This window comes from Mya arenaria, chromosome 16 (genome assembly GCF_026914265.1).
Source record: "Mya arenaria isolate MELC-2E11 chromosome 16, ASM2691426v1".
Taxonomy (NCBI): Eukaryota; Metazoa; Mollusca; class Bivalvia; order Myida; family Myidae; genus Mya; species Mya arenaria.
The window spans coordinates 40,346,789-40,368,454 of NC_069137.1; the positions used below are offsets into that span (position 1 = coordinate 40,346,789).

At 36.0% G+C, this 21,666-nt stretch overlaps 1 protein-coding gene across 1 annotated transcript in view; it reads right to left on the bottom strand.

Annotated features, from left to right (window-relative positions):
• Positions 1-12,966: 12,966 nt before the first annotated feature.
• Positions 12,967-21,666, bottom strand: part of LOC128221647 (uncharacterized) — a 49,919-nt gene continuing 41,219 nt past the window's right edge. Inside the window, 6 exon segments of the mRNA XM_052930249.1 lie at positions 12,967-13,242; positions 15,163-15,313; positions 16,499-16,627; positions 19,026-19,131; positions 19,133-19,185; positions 20,569-20,622. Coding sequence (XP_052786209.1) covers positions 13,071-13,242; positions 15,163-15,313; positions 16,499-16,627; positions 19,026-19,131; positions 19,133-19,185; positions 20,569-20,622 — 665 coding nt within the window. The 3' untranslated portion in view covers positions 12,967-13,070.

Here is a 21,666-nt window from a genome sequence, read left to right on the forward strand (position 1 = left end):
GCATATTACTGTAATCACGTGTTTTAACACACTTGCCACTCACCAAGGCGACACGGGTTCGATTCCCGGCCTTGGCGCATATAAGTTTAGTTGGTGGTCACCAAACCGGACAAGTGGGTTTTCTTCGGGTACTCCGATTTCCCCAACAATCCAAGACCACATCGCGCAACATTCTGCCAATGAGAGTGACGAAGCATAAGTTAATTTAACTTTCTTCACAATCGTTGTAAAATTAATAACGTTTAAACTTTTTACGCTTATGTGTATATATTGTTTCCCTTGGACAGTCGTTACATAGAGGTATTAGTATGGCAGTGAAGCTAGCAGTCTGGCAGACTGGCAGCGCTAAGTAAGCAGCCTGGTAGCATGGTAGCATGGTAGTCTGGCAGCGTGAACTCAGCAGCCCAAGTGCTTGGTACGACACAAAGGGATACACTTAGGTGCTTTTTAAACAAATCGTTATAGTAAATTTTTTTGACCACGTTTTGAGAAAAAAGGACATTTTCTCACAGCCTTTATGCAGTTATCAAAATAAGGCCTAAAATATATCTGAGTTTAGGGAATCGGTCCCTATACTGCTGTTTAGGGTAGGAACAATGTTGTTGTTTTTTGCTTTTGTTTTTTTAAAGACAAGTGAAAACACTATAGCAAGTCGAGAATGCTAGACATAAAACTGCTGTGTATTAAATAATAAATAAGGTATGTCAGTTTAATTGTAATAAACACAAATGGACAACAAAATATAAAACTCGGAAATCGGAATTTTTATTTGATCCAGGGTCGATATAACTCTAGGATCGAGGATGTTTGCCAGGTAGAGATGGGTGACCCACAAAACAGGTTTCTTTTAGTCCTAGAAAAAAAGTATTTGGGAAATATTGTAAAACATACGTGTACATGTAACGCGTGTACATGTATAGGCAAAGGTTGAGGTAGTGCAATTGAGTTTGCGAACTCACTTTAAAAAGTGAGATGCCGCGTATTTGAGACTCAACGAAAATTATATGAAATTATATGACCACAATCTCACTGTTGATACAAACATTCTATATATGTAAAGCATATTTCAAGTTTTCTCAAAATTTCTTTTAAGAGCATTTAGATACAGTGCAAAATCTTGCTAATTTTTAGCTTTTAGAATTCGAGGTATTGTGATTACCTTGGTGTTGTCGGCGTTAGCATCGCTGTCGTGCAAAAACATTAACCTTGGTCATAACTCATAAATCGATCCCGACATTTAAATGAAACTTGGTACACATGTTTGCCAGTGATAGTACCCACACAACACTACAGCAAGGCATTTAACTATGGCTTTACTTTTTTAATGAGTTATGCCTCTTGTTTTGCTGATAAAACCTAGACAAACATTGATATTCTGTCTGCGGGGTTATCATATACAGACTTAAAAAAGCTTTCTGACACCAACAACTTTTCTTTATTTTTAATTGCGATGCACATAGAATATACCATCTTGAGGAAAAGAAGGTATTCAAATAACTTCAATCAAAGTACATGTATCATCGATCGCACACAATCGACTGTTTGACCTTTGATTGTAGAGTTTTAAAAGGGCAGGAACTATAACCGACTAGAAAAGTATTGTGCCAAATATGACAAAACTAACAAACATTCTGAATAGACAGAGCTCCAAACACCCCCTGAAAAGGTAGGTTATATTCTAAGCACTATTTCTTCCTTCTTGCTCCTGTATAAGGGGAGACATGTGGGCGTCTTTCGGAGCTTGTGTTATTCTTGTACTTCTGTGTCCGACCCGAGATACAATCACCCTAACGACACAAATAAGGTCCGAGAACATTGTTCTCGGGTCGAAATTCCACACTACCCACCAACCGGGAGGTCGAGAACTACACTAGAACAAAATGGCTGATATTAAAGGTAATGCACCAGTCAATTGTAGCCACGCCCCCCCCCCGTCCAGGGGTATACCGGGGAGAGCGGGGGAAATGGACCGTGTTTTTACCTCCCAGGTGGCCCCGCAGTGCCGAGTGAATGCGGTGGTTTTGTTTTGAAGCCGAAAACAGCGGTTAATGGGCCTTAACTAGGATGTCCCCGGGCTGCGGGGGTATTTGGCGGGATTTTTACCAGCAGTTTTTCCCCCAGGTAGGGGATTATACCTTAGATTGGCGGGACCGAAAGTCCTCGCTATTCCCCGGACATGGGGGGAGGGCGTGGTTACAATTGCCTTGTGCGTACGAACAATTCATGCTTGATTTGGTGTCAGCTCACAACAAGGTTATTTTTTTGCTATAAGTAAGGTTACTCCAGTTCACCACTTTATTATGAATTTGCGGAAAAACAAGCGCCCAAAGACGCCCACAGTGTTTTAAGTAATCCGAGCCTGAAGAGCCTAGTACTGACCATGAAGGCTATACTCTAAATAACATTTCTTCATACTGACTTCTGTTCAAAGCTTTTGAATGCGGTTATTCATAGTAAAAACAAGATGAAAATATAAGAGCCAGGTTACAAATTTATATAATTTATCATTAAATTCAGATAAAAATGGAAACTGATTTCGGTGTTGTCATGTACATTACTTTCAGGTTAAATCAGGTTGTTTGTGATTAGCATGTCTGGCTACTTGCTTTGTCAGGAATATTACTAAAGATTGCAATTAATAATGAAGATGGTATCACCATTACAGTCTTGCACTACATCCTGTGACGATTCATTGACACTAGAGATTACATTCGGAACACCTCGGCCATTTTCCATCGAAAACAACCTCGGATGCATGCCGGTACATCAGTAAAAGTTGTTCGTTAAATTTTGAATAATAGTTTTAACTAATTGTAGTGTTTACAAAGTTTAAATTGATTGGCAGTGATGTGAATTATTGTATAAATATTTAAGATTTCCAAGAGTAAAGAAATAACGCTTAACTGCTAAATTAAAAATACTTCGCGAACTACTTGCAGCTTAGTTAAATGTAAAGATTTTTGACATTGAAATCCGTCCATATACATCCGATGTTGTTTTCGGTTGAAAATGGCCGTGAATAGAGCCAACAATATAATGTACAGTAACGCTCAGTATATAATCTGGGAGTAGGAATAAATAAATGTTCTTGCTCATTGCTATACAATGGAAAACGTCTCTTGGTGGCCATAATTAAAGTATGGTCTTAATAGACTAAAACGTTTTTGAAAGGCAGCAAGTTTCCTTTCAGCTGTCTGTATGTGAGGTACTAAAGGTAGTAGAGAATTGACACACTGCCTATTGCTGCTGTTTTCATCCACGCATCTATATTAAGTCTCTGTTCGGCTTTATCCCTAGACACCTCTCATTATATTAGCCAACATTATACATTGACAAATATTTGTTTTATTGTTTTAAGTTTTGGAAAGGAAATATATGATACATTTTTTTATATTCTAATTCAAATTGAATTATAAAGAAAAAACACTTTTTCTGACAGTTCAATGACCCCAAACATTTGTAAGAAAAGTAAAACAACAACGAAAGTCCGTGTTATCAATGGTATACTTTATTTGTTTAAAACTGCTACACCAGTATATATGCGTTGATCAAAGCTCTCCAGGTAAACCAGGTAGCGAAATTCCAAATTCGTTTTTTTTCACTCATTTTAGTAAGAAGCGTTTTATGGAAGTCTCCTTAAATGCCAGTTGGCTGCATTCTTTTAAGGCTCAATTTCCAAAGACTTTCTATAATGATGCTTGGCCCATGTATAATGTTGGCTAATATAATGAGTAATCAAATTTAGGGGGAAAAGGTGCATATAGATTTGCTGATGTCGGTCAGATAGTCTTTTGGTCAATCGGCAGACCAAGTCTTGTCCGCAAAGAAACTGAAAAACAGTTTAATCCCGGGACCATGAAACCTCAGAGGTAGATTGCCCTTGACCAGTTGATCACCTATATTGTTTTTAGGTCACTAGGTCAAAGGTCAAAATAAAAAATCTGAAATCTTTTTCTGCACAAATGGTTTCATCTTAGACTATCAAAGTCTTAACCAGAAGAGGACCCCTATTGTTTTTGAGGTCTGTAGTTTAAAGGTCATGGCCAACAGTCTTATGACTGTCCTTTGTTCAAACAATAACTTAACAACAGTTGAACAAAGAGCATCAACTAACATTGGTAGGTTGCTTTCGACCAGTAGATGACCCCTATTGCCGTTTGGGTAAATAGGGCAAATGTCACAATCAACAATCTTATAACACTGAATAACACGAGACCGGTTCGACTAAGGGCCATAAAACTTTCTTGGCATCTATTGTTCATGGGGTCAGTTGGTCATCAAATGTCAACTGTCTTATGAAAACCCTGTCCACACGATAACTTAAAGTGGTTTAATCTAGGACCATCAAACGTAAGTAGTGGGCTTCCTTCGAGCAGTTGATGACCCCTAATGGTATTATTTCCAAATGACTTCTCTTAACTTTTTTGGCATATTTTAACCCCAAGTTTGATAAAAAAAAAATGCATTTTTTGCAATAACATACATTCCACAAAACCGAAATAAAGTCTAAATTTAGCTCGCAATTCGTCACTACGAAATGTGCATATCACATGACTTCCATACTGCCAAAATTGCTATATTGCTGTATTTACTAATTATTTCAATATATTAACTAAGAAGTAACGTTTCAATTTGTTGTTTTTTAGCAAAATAACCATACTTACACTGTTATTTACAGAAAAAATATTTCAATTGAAAGCTAAATTATATTCATTTGAAAAAAGGGGAGGTAATAAGACAATGGTATTGACAGATTTGATCGGCGAATTTTAAACCTCTGAACATGAGTTACCTTCTTACTTTTATAACGTTATAATTAACAATGCAATGAAGCTAGTATCTAGAATGCGGAATATCACAACTTTAGGAATGATGACAGAAATAATCTTCACACTTAAACGGTGTCTCACCTTCATAACACCAATCCAATTAAGTTCTCAACATATTAACACAGTAAGAGTATCAGGTAACATTATATTTTATTAGTGTGGAAATCAACAGGCAATTTACGATGCTGATAAAGGTTATGTTAAACCGACACAAATATGAGTTCAAAGGTAAATAATAGCCGAACGAAATATAGATGAACTTTTATGAAATATGTTTTCTTTCTTTTTTAAAAGGAAAAACAAACGAATGTTTGAATGATTGACTTATATTTTATTAACAAAATAACTTCACATGTAATTATTTTATATCATCAGGTATTGGCACACAAAGAAATGCTTCCGGGTCGTTGTATCCCTTCAAGTAGTTCTTAAAAACAATGTTTCCCCTCATTTAGTTAGCATTTAATGATGTGTACCTTGCATTCTTGTATGTATTTTGAAGTTTACATATGATATATATCACATTGGAAGACAATAATGTGGTTTTTGAATGCTATTTTGCAGGACCTCTTTCTTTGGTGGATTACCCTAGAGATGCGGCCATGACTGTGTCACATGGACGTTATATATAGTGACTGTAAAGAAATGATGATAGCAAAACAACATAACTATCTTGATATGGTTTTCTGGTGTTAAATCAAAGACAAAGTGCCCATAATTGGTGGGAAAAAAATGTTAAAGCTGAATCCTTTTATGCAAATTTATAATAAAGTGGTGAACAGGAGTAACTTTACATATTACAAAGAAGATAATTTCATTGTGGTCCGACACCATCAGTAGCAATGTAGTAGCAATACATAAAACGCGGAGATCCGCTTTGAGGTCCATAAATCAATACGATACGGCAATCACCGGCGCTACTGATAAAACCCTCCGCGGAAAATGAGCACTCGGTGAAACTCGGCGGATTTTAGCGCGGAAAACGGGTAACGTACTCGGCGGAATTCCGCAATTTACTTGTAAAACCCGAGGAAAGTGGAAGTTCCGCGTGGGGTGGACCGCACTTGGTATGCCAGTTGGATATGACTAGTAGATTACCCCTATTGATTTTTAGGCCAGCTAAATTTAATGATCACTGTTGGTTCGTCTCGAGTCCATAAGTACAAATCCAATGACCATCATTGATTATTTCTCAGCTACGTCCACATAATGGGGGACACAAGCGCTTTTTCAAAAATAGCAATCTAGTTTATAAAATGAAATTCATGGATATATCAATTGAGTTGTTATTACAAGGTGCATTTATAACGTTTCCAGACTGCCTGTTGTCAGTTTTTAGAGTAGATAAAATTAAATTCTATCGAAATAAAGTCAAAACTATATTCTACAGGACTACACATATTTTAAATATCAATAACACATAAACAATCATTTTTTACATAGAAAATAAACATAACTCACACGGTACGGATCACTTCATACAGAAAAGACAAACTGTAAACGTTCACTCACAAAATTACGTCCGCGTAGACGCGTGTATGCTAGTCAATATTGTTTTCAAAGTTTTGCCCTTGAAACTCCATAAATTTTCTGTGTCGATCTACCAATTTGTTGAAAGTGTCTGCGTCCCACCCATGTTCGTTGCTGACGGCAAATTTCATTCTTTTCAGATTCAAATCTGCGACCTTATTTAGTCGGCCTTGGAAAAATATAAAAGTCAAAAGGAGCAAGGCGGATGTCACAGTCTTTCACACGACAAGAAGTCTTTTGTTAGTAATGTGTCTTCAGTCCGATGTGCAGGGGCGTTGTCTTGAGGGAAGATCAAATTTTCAATTTTGCAGTCCGGACGTTTCTTTCCTAATGCATTTCTCTGCACGACCTAAAATGTCACAAACATATGTTCACATCAAACTTAATATGACTCTGCATATTGTAGAAGCATCCACTGGCTGTCCTTGCAGAAAATTTATAAAAAAAAAATCTTTTTAACCGTTCGTACTGGTACATTGAATATTTGTATTTTGTATTCGTGTACCAATAGGAACTCGCCATTTGAAGGCAAATAAAATAAGAATAATCGTTATAAAAGAAAGTATGCACTAGGAAATGCCTTATTATATAAAAAGATGTGTTAAATCAATAACAATTGTGAACTTAAAAGCTTGTACTTACCAAAACAAATGTACAGAACAAGTTGTTAAGGCGTTAGGACAGTATATCTGTTTTTGTAAAGCTTTTCTCGATCAGAACTTATAAGGGAACAATTTAAATGAATTTCAAAACGTTTACTGGCAGCATGAAATCTGTGGTAGATACCCTCTTATTGACAGTATCAAGTTTAATCCAATGTAAGTTACACATTACATAATAACTTAGGTATTCGATTGAGCTATTCATCTTAACAATTGAAAGTGGCGAAAACATGCAAAAGATTTTTTTTTTATATATGTTCTTGTTTTGTGCATAATACCTCTTATTATATGTCTTATAATTAATTGAAGTCTCCACAACCGTAAATGTCTTTCAAGGACACTCTTAATGATGTCTGTAAGTTAATTTAAGTACCAAAAACTGCACATATCTCTTATGTGGCACGCTTAATGATGTATTGGATTTCATTTAAGTCCCCATAACCGTTAATGTCTCTTATGTGACACTCTTAATAATGTAATTGAGTTAATTTAAGGGACCACAACTGGACATGGCTCTTATGTGGTACGCTTGATGATGTCTGTAAGTTTACTGTTTACACACAGTGCAATAATCATCAAAATGAAAGAACTTGGGATTAAAGGCATGTTCCTTCGCTAAATTTAGAACATGTACTGTGCCTTTAAATGATACGTTTTGGTAAATAGGATAGCTTCAAACCACTTCGATCTAAAGCAAGGCATTCGGCAAGGGGGAGTACTTTCCACTCGGCGTTATCTCCTCTTTATAGAACTGCATTAGGAAAACAATTAGATTTTGTGAAAAACTATGCCAAAACGTGGGAATATGACTTCAATGATGACAAAGCAAAGTAATAATTTTTAGTCCCAACAAACACAATGATGCAACAAATATTCAATTCGGCAATGAACATCTAACCAGCATAGAAACTGCAAAGCACGTGGGTATCATGCTTGAAAGTAGACTTAAATGCACCAAAGCAATTGACGAACGAGCCAGAGAAGAACGAGCGTCCCTATTCTCAATCCTCGCAAAGGAAAATACCACTGGTGACTTTAACCAGCTTACACTTAGCCTTTTAGTTAAGAAAGTATGTATACCTACAGTCTTGTACGGTTCCAAACTTTGGCATTACATATCGGCGCATGATCGTCTAAAACTTGAAAAATACATGAGATTAGCAGCTAAACGCATAAAGCATCTATCAAAGTGGACGCGAACTGATATGGCATTGAGTCTGCTAGGATGGTTCCCGTTAGAGCTGGAGATAGACAAGCGCAAACTAACGTTTCTTCAAAAGTTATGCACCCTTCCTAATGTAACTTAACGCGAGGAATATTTAGTAACATACTAAACCTATATGTGTTAAGAGGATACAAGCATCAAATGTCTCTCAAGTGGCACTCTTAATAATTTATTTGAGTTATTTTAAGTGCCCTCAACTGTACATGGCTTTCACGTGGCACGCTTAATGATGTCTTAGATTTCATTTAAGTCCCCACAACCGTAAATGTCTCTAATGTGACACTCTTAATAATGTATTTGAGTTAATTTAAGCGCCCACAACTGCATGTGTCTTTTATGTGCGCTCTTAATGATGTCTTTGAGTTTGAATTCCCCACAAATGTAAATTTCTCTCATGTGACACTTAACGATGTCTATGAGTTCACTTAGGTGCCCTCAACTATTCAAGGCCCTTATGCAGCTCTTTTAGTGATTTATGAGGTAATTAAGTGCCAACATCTATACATTTCTCTTATTTAGCACGCTTTAATGATGTCTTATATTTAATTAAAGCGCCCACAACTGTAAATGTCTCTCATGTGGCTCTCTTAATGATTTATTTAAGTTAATTTAAGTGTCTGCATGTTTTTGTAGCTTTTTGCATATATATCCATTACTGTACATGTTTCCCATGTGGCACTCTTAATGATTTCATACAGTTAATGTAAGTGCCCACAACTGTACATGTCATGTGGCACTATGAATCATGTCTTAGAGTTAATATACGTGTCACAAGAGTACATGTTTCTCATGTGGCACTCTTAATGATGTCTGAGAGTTGATATACGTGTCACAAGCGTATTTGTTTTTCATGTGGCACTCTTAATGATGTCCAAGAATTAATATACATGTCACAAGCGTATTTGTTTCTCATGTGGCACTCTTAATGATGTCTTAGAGTTAATATACGTGTCACAAGCGTATATTTTTCTCATGTGGCACTCTTAATGATATCTTAGGGTAGGTACCCACACCTATACAAGGCTCCGTTCAATTATTTTAATAGCTGCTTATACCTTAACTTGTTCTCGTTGGTACTTGGTTTGCAACTGTACACGTAGAATATAACTATCTTACACATTACACGGGGCATTTTCTTTTACATCCGCCCCGTATACATGTAAACGATACTTTTTTTGAATACCGAACATTGAAATTTAAGTGCAATATTGACGGTGTAAGTGTTGGTTTTAGATATTCCACCAAATTGCCATGAAGTTGTTTATTGAAGCCGACTTCGTGAAGCGCAGTAATTTGAAGTGAACGTCAAATAGTTCCCGATTGAAGTCGCCGTTTTGAGGTTTTCATTTAATTTTGAATAAATATTTTTGTTGATGTACATAGTTCTGACTCTGCTCTTTTAAATCGTTCTATTTTTGATTTAGTATCATTATCCATTAAAATATTATTCTGAAATTGCGCGTAGATGCATGTGAGTCGTCTTACCCGTGTAGGGAAATTTCCAGTCCCGGTAAAAACTAAGAAACGCATGTCCGTTATGAAAGAAACATATTTTCGCGTTAGGTTTTGCTCCTGTATTCAAATGTGGATTTGTGGATCAAGTATCGTTTCCAGTAAAACCATCTCTATGTGTCGTATAAATGAAAGGTTTATCTTATTGTTTTATTGTGTGTTGTTGTGAAGAACCTCTTCCTATAAAGTTATCACGTGTTGTCTGATTAAGTGTAGGAATGGTCTTATAGCATCCATGTCTTTAATGTGGCACGCTTAATTATGTCTTAAGATTTAATTTAAGTGTCCGCAACTGTTTATTTCTGTTTTGTGGCACGTTTAATCATGTCTTGGATTTAATCTAAATATCCACAACTGTCTAACTATCTCTTATGTGGCGATCTTAATTACGTCTTTAAGTTAATAACGTGCCCACAACTGTACATATCTGGTATGAGGGACTGCTAATGATGTCTTAGAGTTAATCAATGTACCCACAACTATACATGGCTCACATTCAATTGCCTCGATAACTCCTTTGTCACATGTTTGTTAAGTTAAATACTATCCTTTGTACAAGTATCAGCATATTTCCACATTAGGTTTTGCTCCTGTATTCAAATGTGGATAAAGTACCGCTGCCAAAAAATCATCATTATAAAAGCTCATTTTTTATTTTCAATTGTTTAACATTAATTGCTGAAAATATACATGTGTGTCGAGTTATTCCCCTCTATGGAATAAAAACCACAACAGAACAGGTAACATTTGCGTGCCGTGCTCTTGTTAAGTATTATGACAGTACTCTCGTTCGAAAAAGGGTTATACAGAATTTCATTCGGTTGGATCGTCTTATCCGGACAATACCTGAAGAATTGCTTGACTTAGGACCATGCAACGTTAGGGGTAGGTACCATCTGACCAATAATGATCCCTATTGTGTTAATACCATCACCCTCAGCGGACGGAGGGTTTATTGATTTGAACATGTCGGGTTGTTCCTCAGTCTGTAGACTTAACCTTGTCCGACTGATAACTAGTTAACGCTTTGGCCTAAGGTTATCAAACTCGATAGGAACGTTGGTCATGAAATGCCAATGACACCTATTGATTCGTGGTCGTGGTTACATTGTTCACAAGAAGCTTGTCCTATTGAAAGTTAGATTATGCCTGGCTCCCATGAGGTTTATATATTTAACTTCATAGTCATTAATTATTGTTGGGGCAAGTGTGATGTTGTGCGTATACAAGTGAGTCATTCAAAGGCCACAGTCGATAGTCTTATGCAAAAATTTCCCGCACATTATTCCGTGAACCGTTTGACGTGTTACCATGAAACTGCAGCAGTAGATGGCCATTGACAAGCTACATTCACTAACATCTATTTTTGGAAAAAAAAATCTGAAAAAAAAACATTGTCCGCACATCAACTCGAAAACGGTTTTAACTATGACAATTGCACGTCAGTGGTCGGTTGCCATTGACAATCATTTGACTATTTTGCTCATGAGCTCAGAAGGTCAAAGGTCAAGGTCATGTACAACAGAATTATGAACATTTTGTCCACACAATGAATCTAGAATGGTTTGATCAAGTATCATATAACTTCACTGGTAAGTTGCTTTTGACCAGTAGATGGCTCTTATTGTTTTTTTAAGGTCAGCTTTTTATTGCACGCAGTCCGATATAAACTTTGTCCGCCCATTTACTTGGTAACTGTTTGACCCTGAAAATCCAGTGGTATGTTGCCCTTGATCTGTATATTACCCCTATTGTTTTTGAGGCTAGAAGAAACACTTTGTTCGCCCATTAAGTCAAGAACCGATTGACAATGAAATTTCAGTGGAAGATTGCAATCGATCAGCATATATAAATATTGATTTTAAGCTTAGTAAGTTAAAAGTCACAATCAACTGTCTTATGAAAATTTGTCCGCACAATAACCAAATTACCGTTTGATATAGGAACATGGCACTTCGAGCTGATTGTGAGGCAGGCGCCACAGAGTTGCAAAGTTAGGGCACATTATTATCGTTTACGATTGAGTATGATTTCATAATTGATGTCAACTGAATTAACTAATTTGCTTCATAGGCGTTTCGAGCTTGCTCTTTTTATATAAAGGAAACCTTTATAATTAGTAATGTCAAATATAATGTCAATATAAAAGTCAAAACACAAAAGGTTCGTACATATAATACAACAATTTACAAATATATCTTGTGCTTCTAATACCGGCTTGGAACGGTACACGAAAGTAGGAAATCACATTTTGCTTAACCGCACGTTTACTGATAGAAGTATCCCTGTAAACTAACATAGGTTATATAAAATATGTTAGTTGATGTTGCTAGAAATTTGCTCAAACTGGATGTAATGGACCGATTTCTTTATACTGAAGGTAAGCATTCCCGCTTAGCTCCAATTTTCCGAGGCTCGAGGTATGTTCGACGGTCCATTGGAGTTCAAGCCAACGGGGTTCGACTGTATGCTACTATTTTAGTGTCTATGTAATGAATAAATATAAGAAACAAAAAAAAACAATTTTATTTTTTAACAATATTTGTAACTAGTTTTCTCTGTTCATGATACTGTAAAACTATTTCTTTTTCCTCGCCCAGCCTCTGAATTTAAAGTTACTCGCTCATGTTTTTGAACCAAAACAAAGTTTTCCCGGTAATGCATCTGAAAACACTTGTTTTATCATTATTTTACTCTAGGATATAGAAATTACAAAAAAACACAGTTATAGCATAAATGAGTATTTTGGCTTTAGTGGGGCTCGAACCCACGCCGGTAAAGTCAAGAAAAAATATAAAACAGCCGTCTAATCCACACGGCCACCGGGACTCTAACAAATGTGGTGGATATGTTGACCTGTTAAGGATACATTGATAACCTCACGTGATAATGTCAATCAACCAATTACGCAACTACACAGCCCTAATTAATTTTCAATCGCGTTATAAACGCTAATGAAATTTGTGGTCTTTAAAGACGATATTTGACCAAATATCAACATTTGCTGAAAGGTTCCAGCTTTTTGTATTTTAGTTCAAACACTACTTAAGATTTGCCGCATTTTATTTTGATATTATTTTTTTTGGCAAAATATGAGCGAGTACCTTTAACAAGGCAATTCTGTCCGTAACTTGTTTGACAGTCAGCAAGGGATATTCACAAAATAATGAACATTTTATAATAAAGAAACATATTATAAATAGCCATGGAAGGCACACCAGATCAAGGATTACACAAAAAAGAGAAAACTCTTATTTCCATTGTGGTCCTTTTGATAACGTTTATAATGTTCATTTTCCCCGGGGTATTTGTCTACACTTGTTCTACTGTGCCAGCCTTTGACAGCAATGACACTCTCTCCTCTCTGTGTATTCTTTTCCGCGATTCGCGACCTATACGCTTATATGCTATCTCTTTTTCGCGTTTCAATGCGTATGTTGCTTCCAAATCTAGTTTCCTTTCTTGATAGGAGTCCTTCATGTCACTGAAAAGTTTAAAACATTGATGACAAGTTTTTCGAACACAACAGATAAAAACAGTTGATACAAAAAAAATTGGTTTGAAGTATTCAACGTGACTTTTATTATTATGACGATTATTTTAAATACCCCCCCACACACACACTAATTATCAAGTTTATTCATATGCATATTATTTTTAAGTCCATTTCTTATTTTCAAAGCTTGTCCACTAAGTTGAAATATATAAATATAAGATGCTTTATGAAAAGCTTTATAAGGCATTACCAATGCTTGCGAAATGATCAAAATGGTGGTTGTATAATGTTTGAAAAGCACTAGTAAGTTGGCAAACTATGCAAAATGGTGGTTGTATAATCTTTAGGTGCACTAATAAGTTGGCAAACTTAGCAACATAGAACTAGTTATGCAACGCTGTCATGTGACATTATGTGATGATCAAATTCAATACTTAAACGCATCAACTCGTATTCTGGTTTTGTGGGGATCGAACCCACTTATCATCGAAGAGGTTTTGTTTCGATCCAAATTACGGGTACTTTCTCGAGGTCCCTCAAAATTGATATTAGTACTGGTGTCAACCCAGAAAACAGACTCGAACGTGAATAAGTTACATCAAATTTCGTCACAATCGAACTCAAAGAAAATAGTATAAACTAAACTTAATCGTATTTTTGACATTTCAAGGCGTCTGTGCAACATTTGTTTTCTGATTGTGGGGGTATGAACGCAGAATGATTATACGTGAATTTACTTTTAATATCAATTACAACTTTTTCGCCTTTTAGGTATCCTACCAACACATATTTACCTGGCGACCCAATATTATTTTAGGTCATTTGAAAGGGTTTTGTATGCAAGAATACAAAATGTAAAAACAATACGTTTTTCGACCTTCAAAAAATGCAAAATAGGTAAATCTACGCCCGATTTCAGTTGAAATAGGGACCAAACATACAATTTAGTAATTGTATGTATGATGTACATTAGGCCGTCTCTTTTGGAGATGCACTCTTACTTAATTAAGATTTACCACAAATAATTCAATTGTTTAAATGTACCAAAAGGGATGAATAAATGTCGAAAACAATGGTTCTTATGAAAGATACCGAGTTTAATTTGAAAGAAAGGTGCAGAAAACACAGTATCTCTACCTTATGAGACGATAGTAGATCACAGTAAATGTTTTAGCACTAACCAATCATTTAATATTTTTGCGTTTTCAGCTATTAGATACACGGTTACAATCTCGTTGTCAGTAATTAATATTTTCCATAAATACATTATTTAGTAAGTAGTTAATGGTTTATCACTCAAAATTTATGTTTTATATACATGTGTATGTATTGATTTTGAATACGAGTGTCACTTTAAATAAAAGTGATCAGCATGCAACTACCTTTTAAATCATATCATATTGTTATGGGGTCACCAGGCCCCAATATCACGAAAAAGCTCAAGTCAATCTCACCTCTTTTTATCAAATTACGGCATCAAATGATCAAAATTGTAAATGTTTTACCCCTTTTTAAATCACATTCTCTCATTCATTATGTTGACTAAAAAATGGTCAATATTTTATATATAAAAAAATTGAGAGCAAAAATTGTACTTGAGTCCAATTGATTATTTTTGAGTTTTATTCAAGAGTCAAGTACATTTTGTTCTGTAGAAATATTTTATTTAGAATATTGAGCAGAACATAACGCATGTGAGATTGTGCTTTTAAAAATAGTAAAACATAAATAATTTTTGATAATGTCATACTGTAATGTGGAAAATTGAGTTGAGATGAAGATTTGAGATTTGACTTAAGTATTTTCGTGATATTGGGGCCAGGCATCAATACTGAACAGACTGATTAATGGAGCTACCAGAGAACTAACTTATTTATAATTTCTAGTACCATAACTATAGAATCATACCTATCATTAAATGCCCAGGATTTGTTGTATTTATCGCCCACTCGGTACGGCGCTCGACCAAGGAAATGTGTCATTGTGCCTATACGGTGTAGTATCATTGCCAGGAATTGTATGAGGAGAACGAACGAAAACAACACCAAAACTACCAAACCTGCAAATATAAAAGTCTCAGAGTAAAAAGAGCCACGATATTCCGGCTGCGAATACTCGTCGCCAACAAAGGTGCAACAGTTCTAGAAACCAGTTTTCGCCTTAAAACACATAACGATATTGTCTCTGGCATGATGTTCATTTGAATTCATTTATATATCCTTAACCGTTTTTTTTAGCTATGACCAGGGCTATAACAATATCGAAAAAAAAAAGCTAAACATAAATCATTTAACTTTAAATCTGGTGTTTTTCAATTTGATGTATCATTTTTTTCGATTAGCTTGCAAGATTACAACATAGGCACGAGCAATTAAGAAATTTGAGAGATTGACGCTATTTATTGATTTCTGAAATAATTTTGTCCAGTTGAAGCGCACAATGCTTTAAACTTTGTCAAAGTGTAGATAGGCAAAATACAGCAATAACACGTTTCCAGGCATTACTTCTTCCCACTACATTTTTTGGTTGACCATGCATATTATAAACAGCACCTGGCAAGGCCATACGTTAATGTTAAGCGTTATATACGAATTGAACAACCTACTAACCATGCATGAAGAAAAACAAAAACAAAACGTCAAGGTAAAAGAAGCCCATCAATTATCTTTAATTTAATATACAACCTCTGGCTCCAATCTGTCAGTTGACTGAACATAACCCCCACCCCCAACCCTCGACACCTTTGTTATGGACAGCACAAACCAACAGGTTTACTCTCCGCAATACTAAGAATCTGCCCTTGGTTATGAACACTCACCCCAAAACAGAGTTTCTTCCCACCACACTAAGTATCTTCCGTTACGCGCCTTGGTAATAAACCCTCACTCACAAATAGGGTGACTCCCCAGCACACTAAGTAGCTGCTATTAGTTATGATCCCTCATCCACCAACAGGGTTACTCCCCGCCACACCGAGTATCTGCCAATAGTTATGAACCCTCACCCACAAATAGGGCAACTTCCCTCCACACTAAGCATCTGCCATTGGTTATAAACCCTCACCTACCAACAGGGTTACTTCCCGCCATACTAAGTATCTGCCATTAGTTAGAAACCCTTACTCACAAACAGGGTTACTCCCCGCCACACTAAGTATCTTCCATTAGTTATGAACCCTTACTCACAAATAGAGTTACGTCCTGCCAAACTAATTAGCTGCCATTAGTAATGAACCCTCACTCACCAACAGGGTTACTTCCCGCTACACTGAGTAGCTGCCCTTGGTTTGCCAACGTGAAGATAAGGACCATCCAAAGAGTGTTCGAGACAGCAAACACCATCAACCAAGCATTACGTAGGTCACCCAGCTTTACTGTTAACAGAAGTATTAGAGGTTACGTAACGCTACTGGTACGGGTTTTTCTGTGCACTGCGTCATCCAAGTATGTGTATAGTGTAAACGTTTAATATGGCATAAACACAGGCACGAAGAAAATGATTTATGCGAGTATAGTCGAGCCTACAATAACAAGGTAAAAAGGAAAAATTGCATTTTTTTAAAACTCAACTTAAATCTGTGCGTGTAAGTGTAGCTAGATGAAACGTACACGTACACCTTGTATATCGCAATCTGTCTATTATAAATGTACTAAACATAAATATTTTATGAGTGTAAAACGAACACATTTTTGCATTTCCTAATAATCAAGGCCAATTTACAAAATGCAAAAAAACTCATAAAAGTTAAGTGATATTTCAAGGCACACTGATTTCACAGACCATACCAAGCCTGTTATCTCAGTTATTATTGATATCAGTAATTTGATAGTTATGCAATATTTGTACTTTGTGGCGATGTGTCACGTTGATCGTTTGATGGTCTTTGATCTGTGCACTTTAACAAAAGGCCAAAATCAAGAGAATGGCTTGTGGACTTGTCATTGTATTTTCGTAAAATTGATTGTTTTCAAAGGCACTGCTATTTCTCCTTGTTGTGTTGTGCATAATTCTCTTTTTTGTTAACAAAAGCAAAGTAATACCAAATCAATACAATAGGGTCGTAAGTAACTGTAGCTGCATTTTTACTTGAGGTATTTGAATTACCGCGTGAAGTGGAAATGGGTCTTAATGTAAACGCTTGAATTACCGCGTGAAGTGGAAATGGGTCTCACAGTAAACGCTTGAATTACCGCGTGAAGTGGAAATGGGTCTCACAGTAAACGTTTGAATTATGAAGTGAAATGGAAATGGGTAGTACAGAATACGTTTGAATTACCGATTGAAGTGGAAATGGGTCTCACAGTAAACGTTTGAATTACCGATTGAAGGGGAAATGGGTCTCACAGTAAACGTTTGAATTACCGCGTGAAATGGAAATGGGTCTCACAGTAAACGTTTGAATTACCGCGTGAAATGGAAATGGGTCTCACAGTAAACGCTTGAATTACCACGTGAAATGGAAATGGGTCTCACAGTAAACGCTTGAATTACCACGTGAAATGGAAATGGGTCTCACAGTAAACGCTTGAATTACCGCGTGAAATGGAAATGGGTCTCACAGTAAACGCTTGAATTACCACGTGAAATGGAAATGGGTCTCACAGTAAACGTTTGAATTACCACGTGAAATGGAAATGGGTCTCACAGTAAACGCTTGAATTACCGCGTGAAGTGGAAATGGGTCTCACAGTAAACGCTTGAATTACCGCGTGAAATGGAAATGGGTCTCTCAGTAAACGCTTGAATTACCGCGTGAAATGGAAATGGGTCTCACAGTAAACGTTTGAATTACCGCGTGAAATGGAAATGGGTCTCACAGTAAACGCTTGAATTACCGCGTGAAGTGGAAATGGGTCTCACAGTAAACGCTTGAATTACTGCGTGAAGTGGAAACGGGTCTCACAGTAAACGCTTGAATTACCACGTGAAATGGAAATGGGTCTCACAGTAAACGCTTGAATTACCACGTTAAATGGAAATGGGTCTCACAGTAAAGGCTTGAATTACCTAGTGGAGTGGAAATGGGTCTTACAATAAACGTTTTAATTACCGAGTAAAGTGGAAAAGGGTCTCACAGTAAACGCTTGAATTACCACGTGAAGTGGAAATGTGTCTCACAGTAAACGCTTGAATTACCGCGTGAAGTGGAAATGGGTCTCACAGTAAACGCTTGAATTACCGCGTGAAGTGGAAATGGGTCTGACAGTAAACGCTTGAATTACCGCGTGAAGTGGAAATGGGTCTCATAGTAAACGCTTGAATTACCTAGTGAAGTGGAAATGGGTCTCACAGTAAACGATTGAATTACCACGTGAAATGGAAATGGGTCTCACAGTAAACGCGTGAATTACCACGTGAAATGGAACTGTGTCTTATAATAAACGTTTGAATTACCCTTTTGAATTATCGCGTTAAGTGGAAATGGGTCTAAGGGTAACATTATCGCGTTAAGTGGAAATGGGTCTAAGGGTAAACGTTGAATTATCGCGGAAAGTGGAAATTGGTCTCAAAGTTAATGTTTGAATTACTGCGTGATGAAGAAATGGGTTTGAGATTAAACGTATGAACTATCAGTTTTTGGCGTCAAATGACAGATTATTTCCGTAAAAAAGAAATCTTTATCACTTGAGGCGTACCACTGACTTTTAATACACCTCACAGCATGGGGGTCGGAACTATAATATCAGTAACAAAACACTGATATATACCACTCTGACAATAAGGGATGATACTCGTTAAATAATTTGATTACGGACAAAGGACATGTTTACCTTTAAGATCTTCTTCCAATCCATACGCTGTGGACTGGGGAAGCAGGCAAAAGTTTTTCAGATCGTCCCAAAACTTGAATTCATCGCAGTTTATTCTGTCCATTTTTTTGTAGTAACTGTTTGTTCAACCTTTCACGAACTTCAATTATTTTCCTCTCGGCTGTAATGTAACAGCATAAGTATATAGTATCCGATACACAACTGTAAGAATTTAGGATGCCTGGCGACCCTGTATTATTTTCGTTTAGAAAATGTTATGTGCAGGAAACGAAAACACAAACACTTTTGTGATACAAACCTTAATAAATTTAGAGAATCCCACCCACAAATAAGCTAGTTTTTTTGAAAGCCGCATCAATCATAATAAAGCTTGTTGATACCTGGTGACCCCGTGCGATTTTGGTATCATATCTTAATTTTCATTGCTTGCTCATAACTAAAAAATGAAATAAATAACCGAAAGTATAATGTACATAGTGTCATCGCAGCTTGTACGTTGTTATTTACTCCAACTGAAATCGAACGTGACGTTACATATTTTGCAATCTTAAAAAGCCAAAAGAACTTGTATCTAAATTTGCCGTTATGTAAATAAAATTTGAACTGTTCCTACACAGTGTAAAGACCTTTATTAAATAACTATTAATTACTAGCCATTAAACACAGCATTTGCCTCGTTCAATAATACAAAGGCCTCCTCTATAACAGTGCCAATATCTATATCAGTTAGCGGCCCCGGGCCGAAAAGTTATATGGATATAAAGCCCGCATTTAGAAGAATTTGATTGGCTAATTAAACAGGGCCAAACAATGATATAGATTCGCAGCTAGAAATTCGGAAACTGCAGCCATTTTACTTAAACGTCAGTATTAAAACGTTTGGTTAAATATGTTATGTATTTAAAGTTGTTCTTTGTTATATGTTTTTTTAAAGAAATTTAGTGTTTAAACTTTGAATCCTTTAAGTGCATGAAGTTATTTAATAAAATTGTCAATAAATAAGTGATTTGACATTGGCCCTGTTATTTGTCCTCGTGACAGTCGTATTGTCCTTCGGCCTCGTGCCAATACGACTGCCCTCGGACAGATGACAGGGCCAATAGCAAATCACTTATTTATTAACATATATTACAACTAGCAAGGAATGTCTGGGCATTCCACTGCTTAATGACCTTAGATTTTCGTTAATATCAATTGAATAATTGGATTAGGAGACGGAATCGAATTATCAGACAAACATTTCTTTTTGGGATACTAATACATAAATAAAATTGCCCGTCTAATTCTTTTAAAAAGGTCCGTCCCAAAATAGCGTATACTTCCTATTTCTAAAGTCCGAATGAAAAAACATACAACAGTAGGTAAGCTATTTAACAGGATCCCTTGCAGATTTGTTTCTGAAAAACTGGTAGCTTTACATACGAATTTAAATTTTTACAGTCAACATGATATGTTGCGTTTAGTCCAACACCGCGTTAACTACTAAATATTGCTATTTTGGTACGACCCTCTAAGATAAATATAGCATATTATTTGGTCTCACTTTGGGTTGGATTTCGCAGCTTGCTTATTGCATACAGCAATCTTTTGATGTGACCTAAAGAAAAAAGAATTATTCAAAAATACATGTTTAACGTAACAATAGAAATGTTGCGAAACACGACTTGTACGGGTACGTGTATGTTTAAACTATTTTTTTAAGTTCCATGTTATCCAGGTATGTGTATAATTTACTGTTGAGAATGAAAGAGCAAGAGAAAAATGATAGATGCGAATATCAGCCAGCCTACAAATACACATTTAAAGAAAAAACTCGCAAACGACTGGATGTACACGTCGCGTTTCGCAACCTCTTTTTACATGCAATGCAAATATACTTAAAACATAGTACTAAATGTTCCGTCTATTGCTTTGGGATTTTGAAGATTTTAGACCTCATATAAATTGTCATGTAAAGCAATGTTTCGGTATATTAATATTGTTTTTAATCTTCATGTGCCCACGCCTGACCCATTCCGTTATTCTGCGTTTATCACTCGTGAGTAAATTCGACTACATTCCGTAAATTTAGCCTACTTCATCGACCAATGAAATGGCTGCTCACATAACTGAATACTCTTCATTTATTGTCCTGAAAGTGAAGCCTTGAGTCCGTTACTATTTTATGGCGATTTAAAAGATCCATTTGACCTTGTTTGTGTCTGTAATGTATATGGCGATCTTATCAACTTATATAAAAAAAATACTAATTAGGCCAAGTATGATGAAATGCATTGATTACATGCACTGCCCGACATATACATATCAACTAGATTGGTCTAAGTTTATTTCAGACGCATTCTTACTTCGTCAAAGCATTGTTTATTTTGTATATTTGTCAAAATAAGTAAATTAAATATAGGGTCATATATAGCTCTCAGCATGGCATATTATATAATTATCATAAATGTCTATTTTGTTAGAATATGTTCATTGATCATATATATGTATTTATACTCAATGTAAACTTTATTGTTATATTTACTGTTTGTATTGATAATAATTATTAATATATGTCTGCTAGTTGCTATGTCATACCTTTCAAGTTATCGTTGTATATATGTTTACAATGTATGACAATTTATATCATGTAATGAGAAAC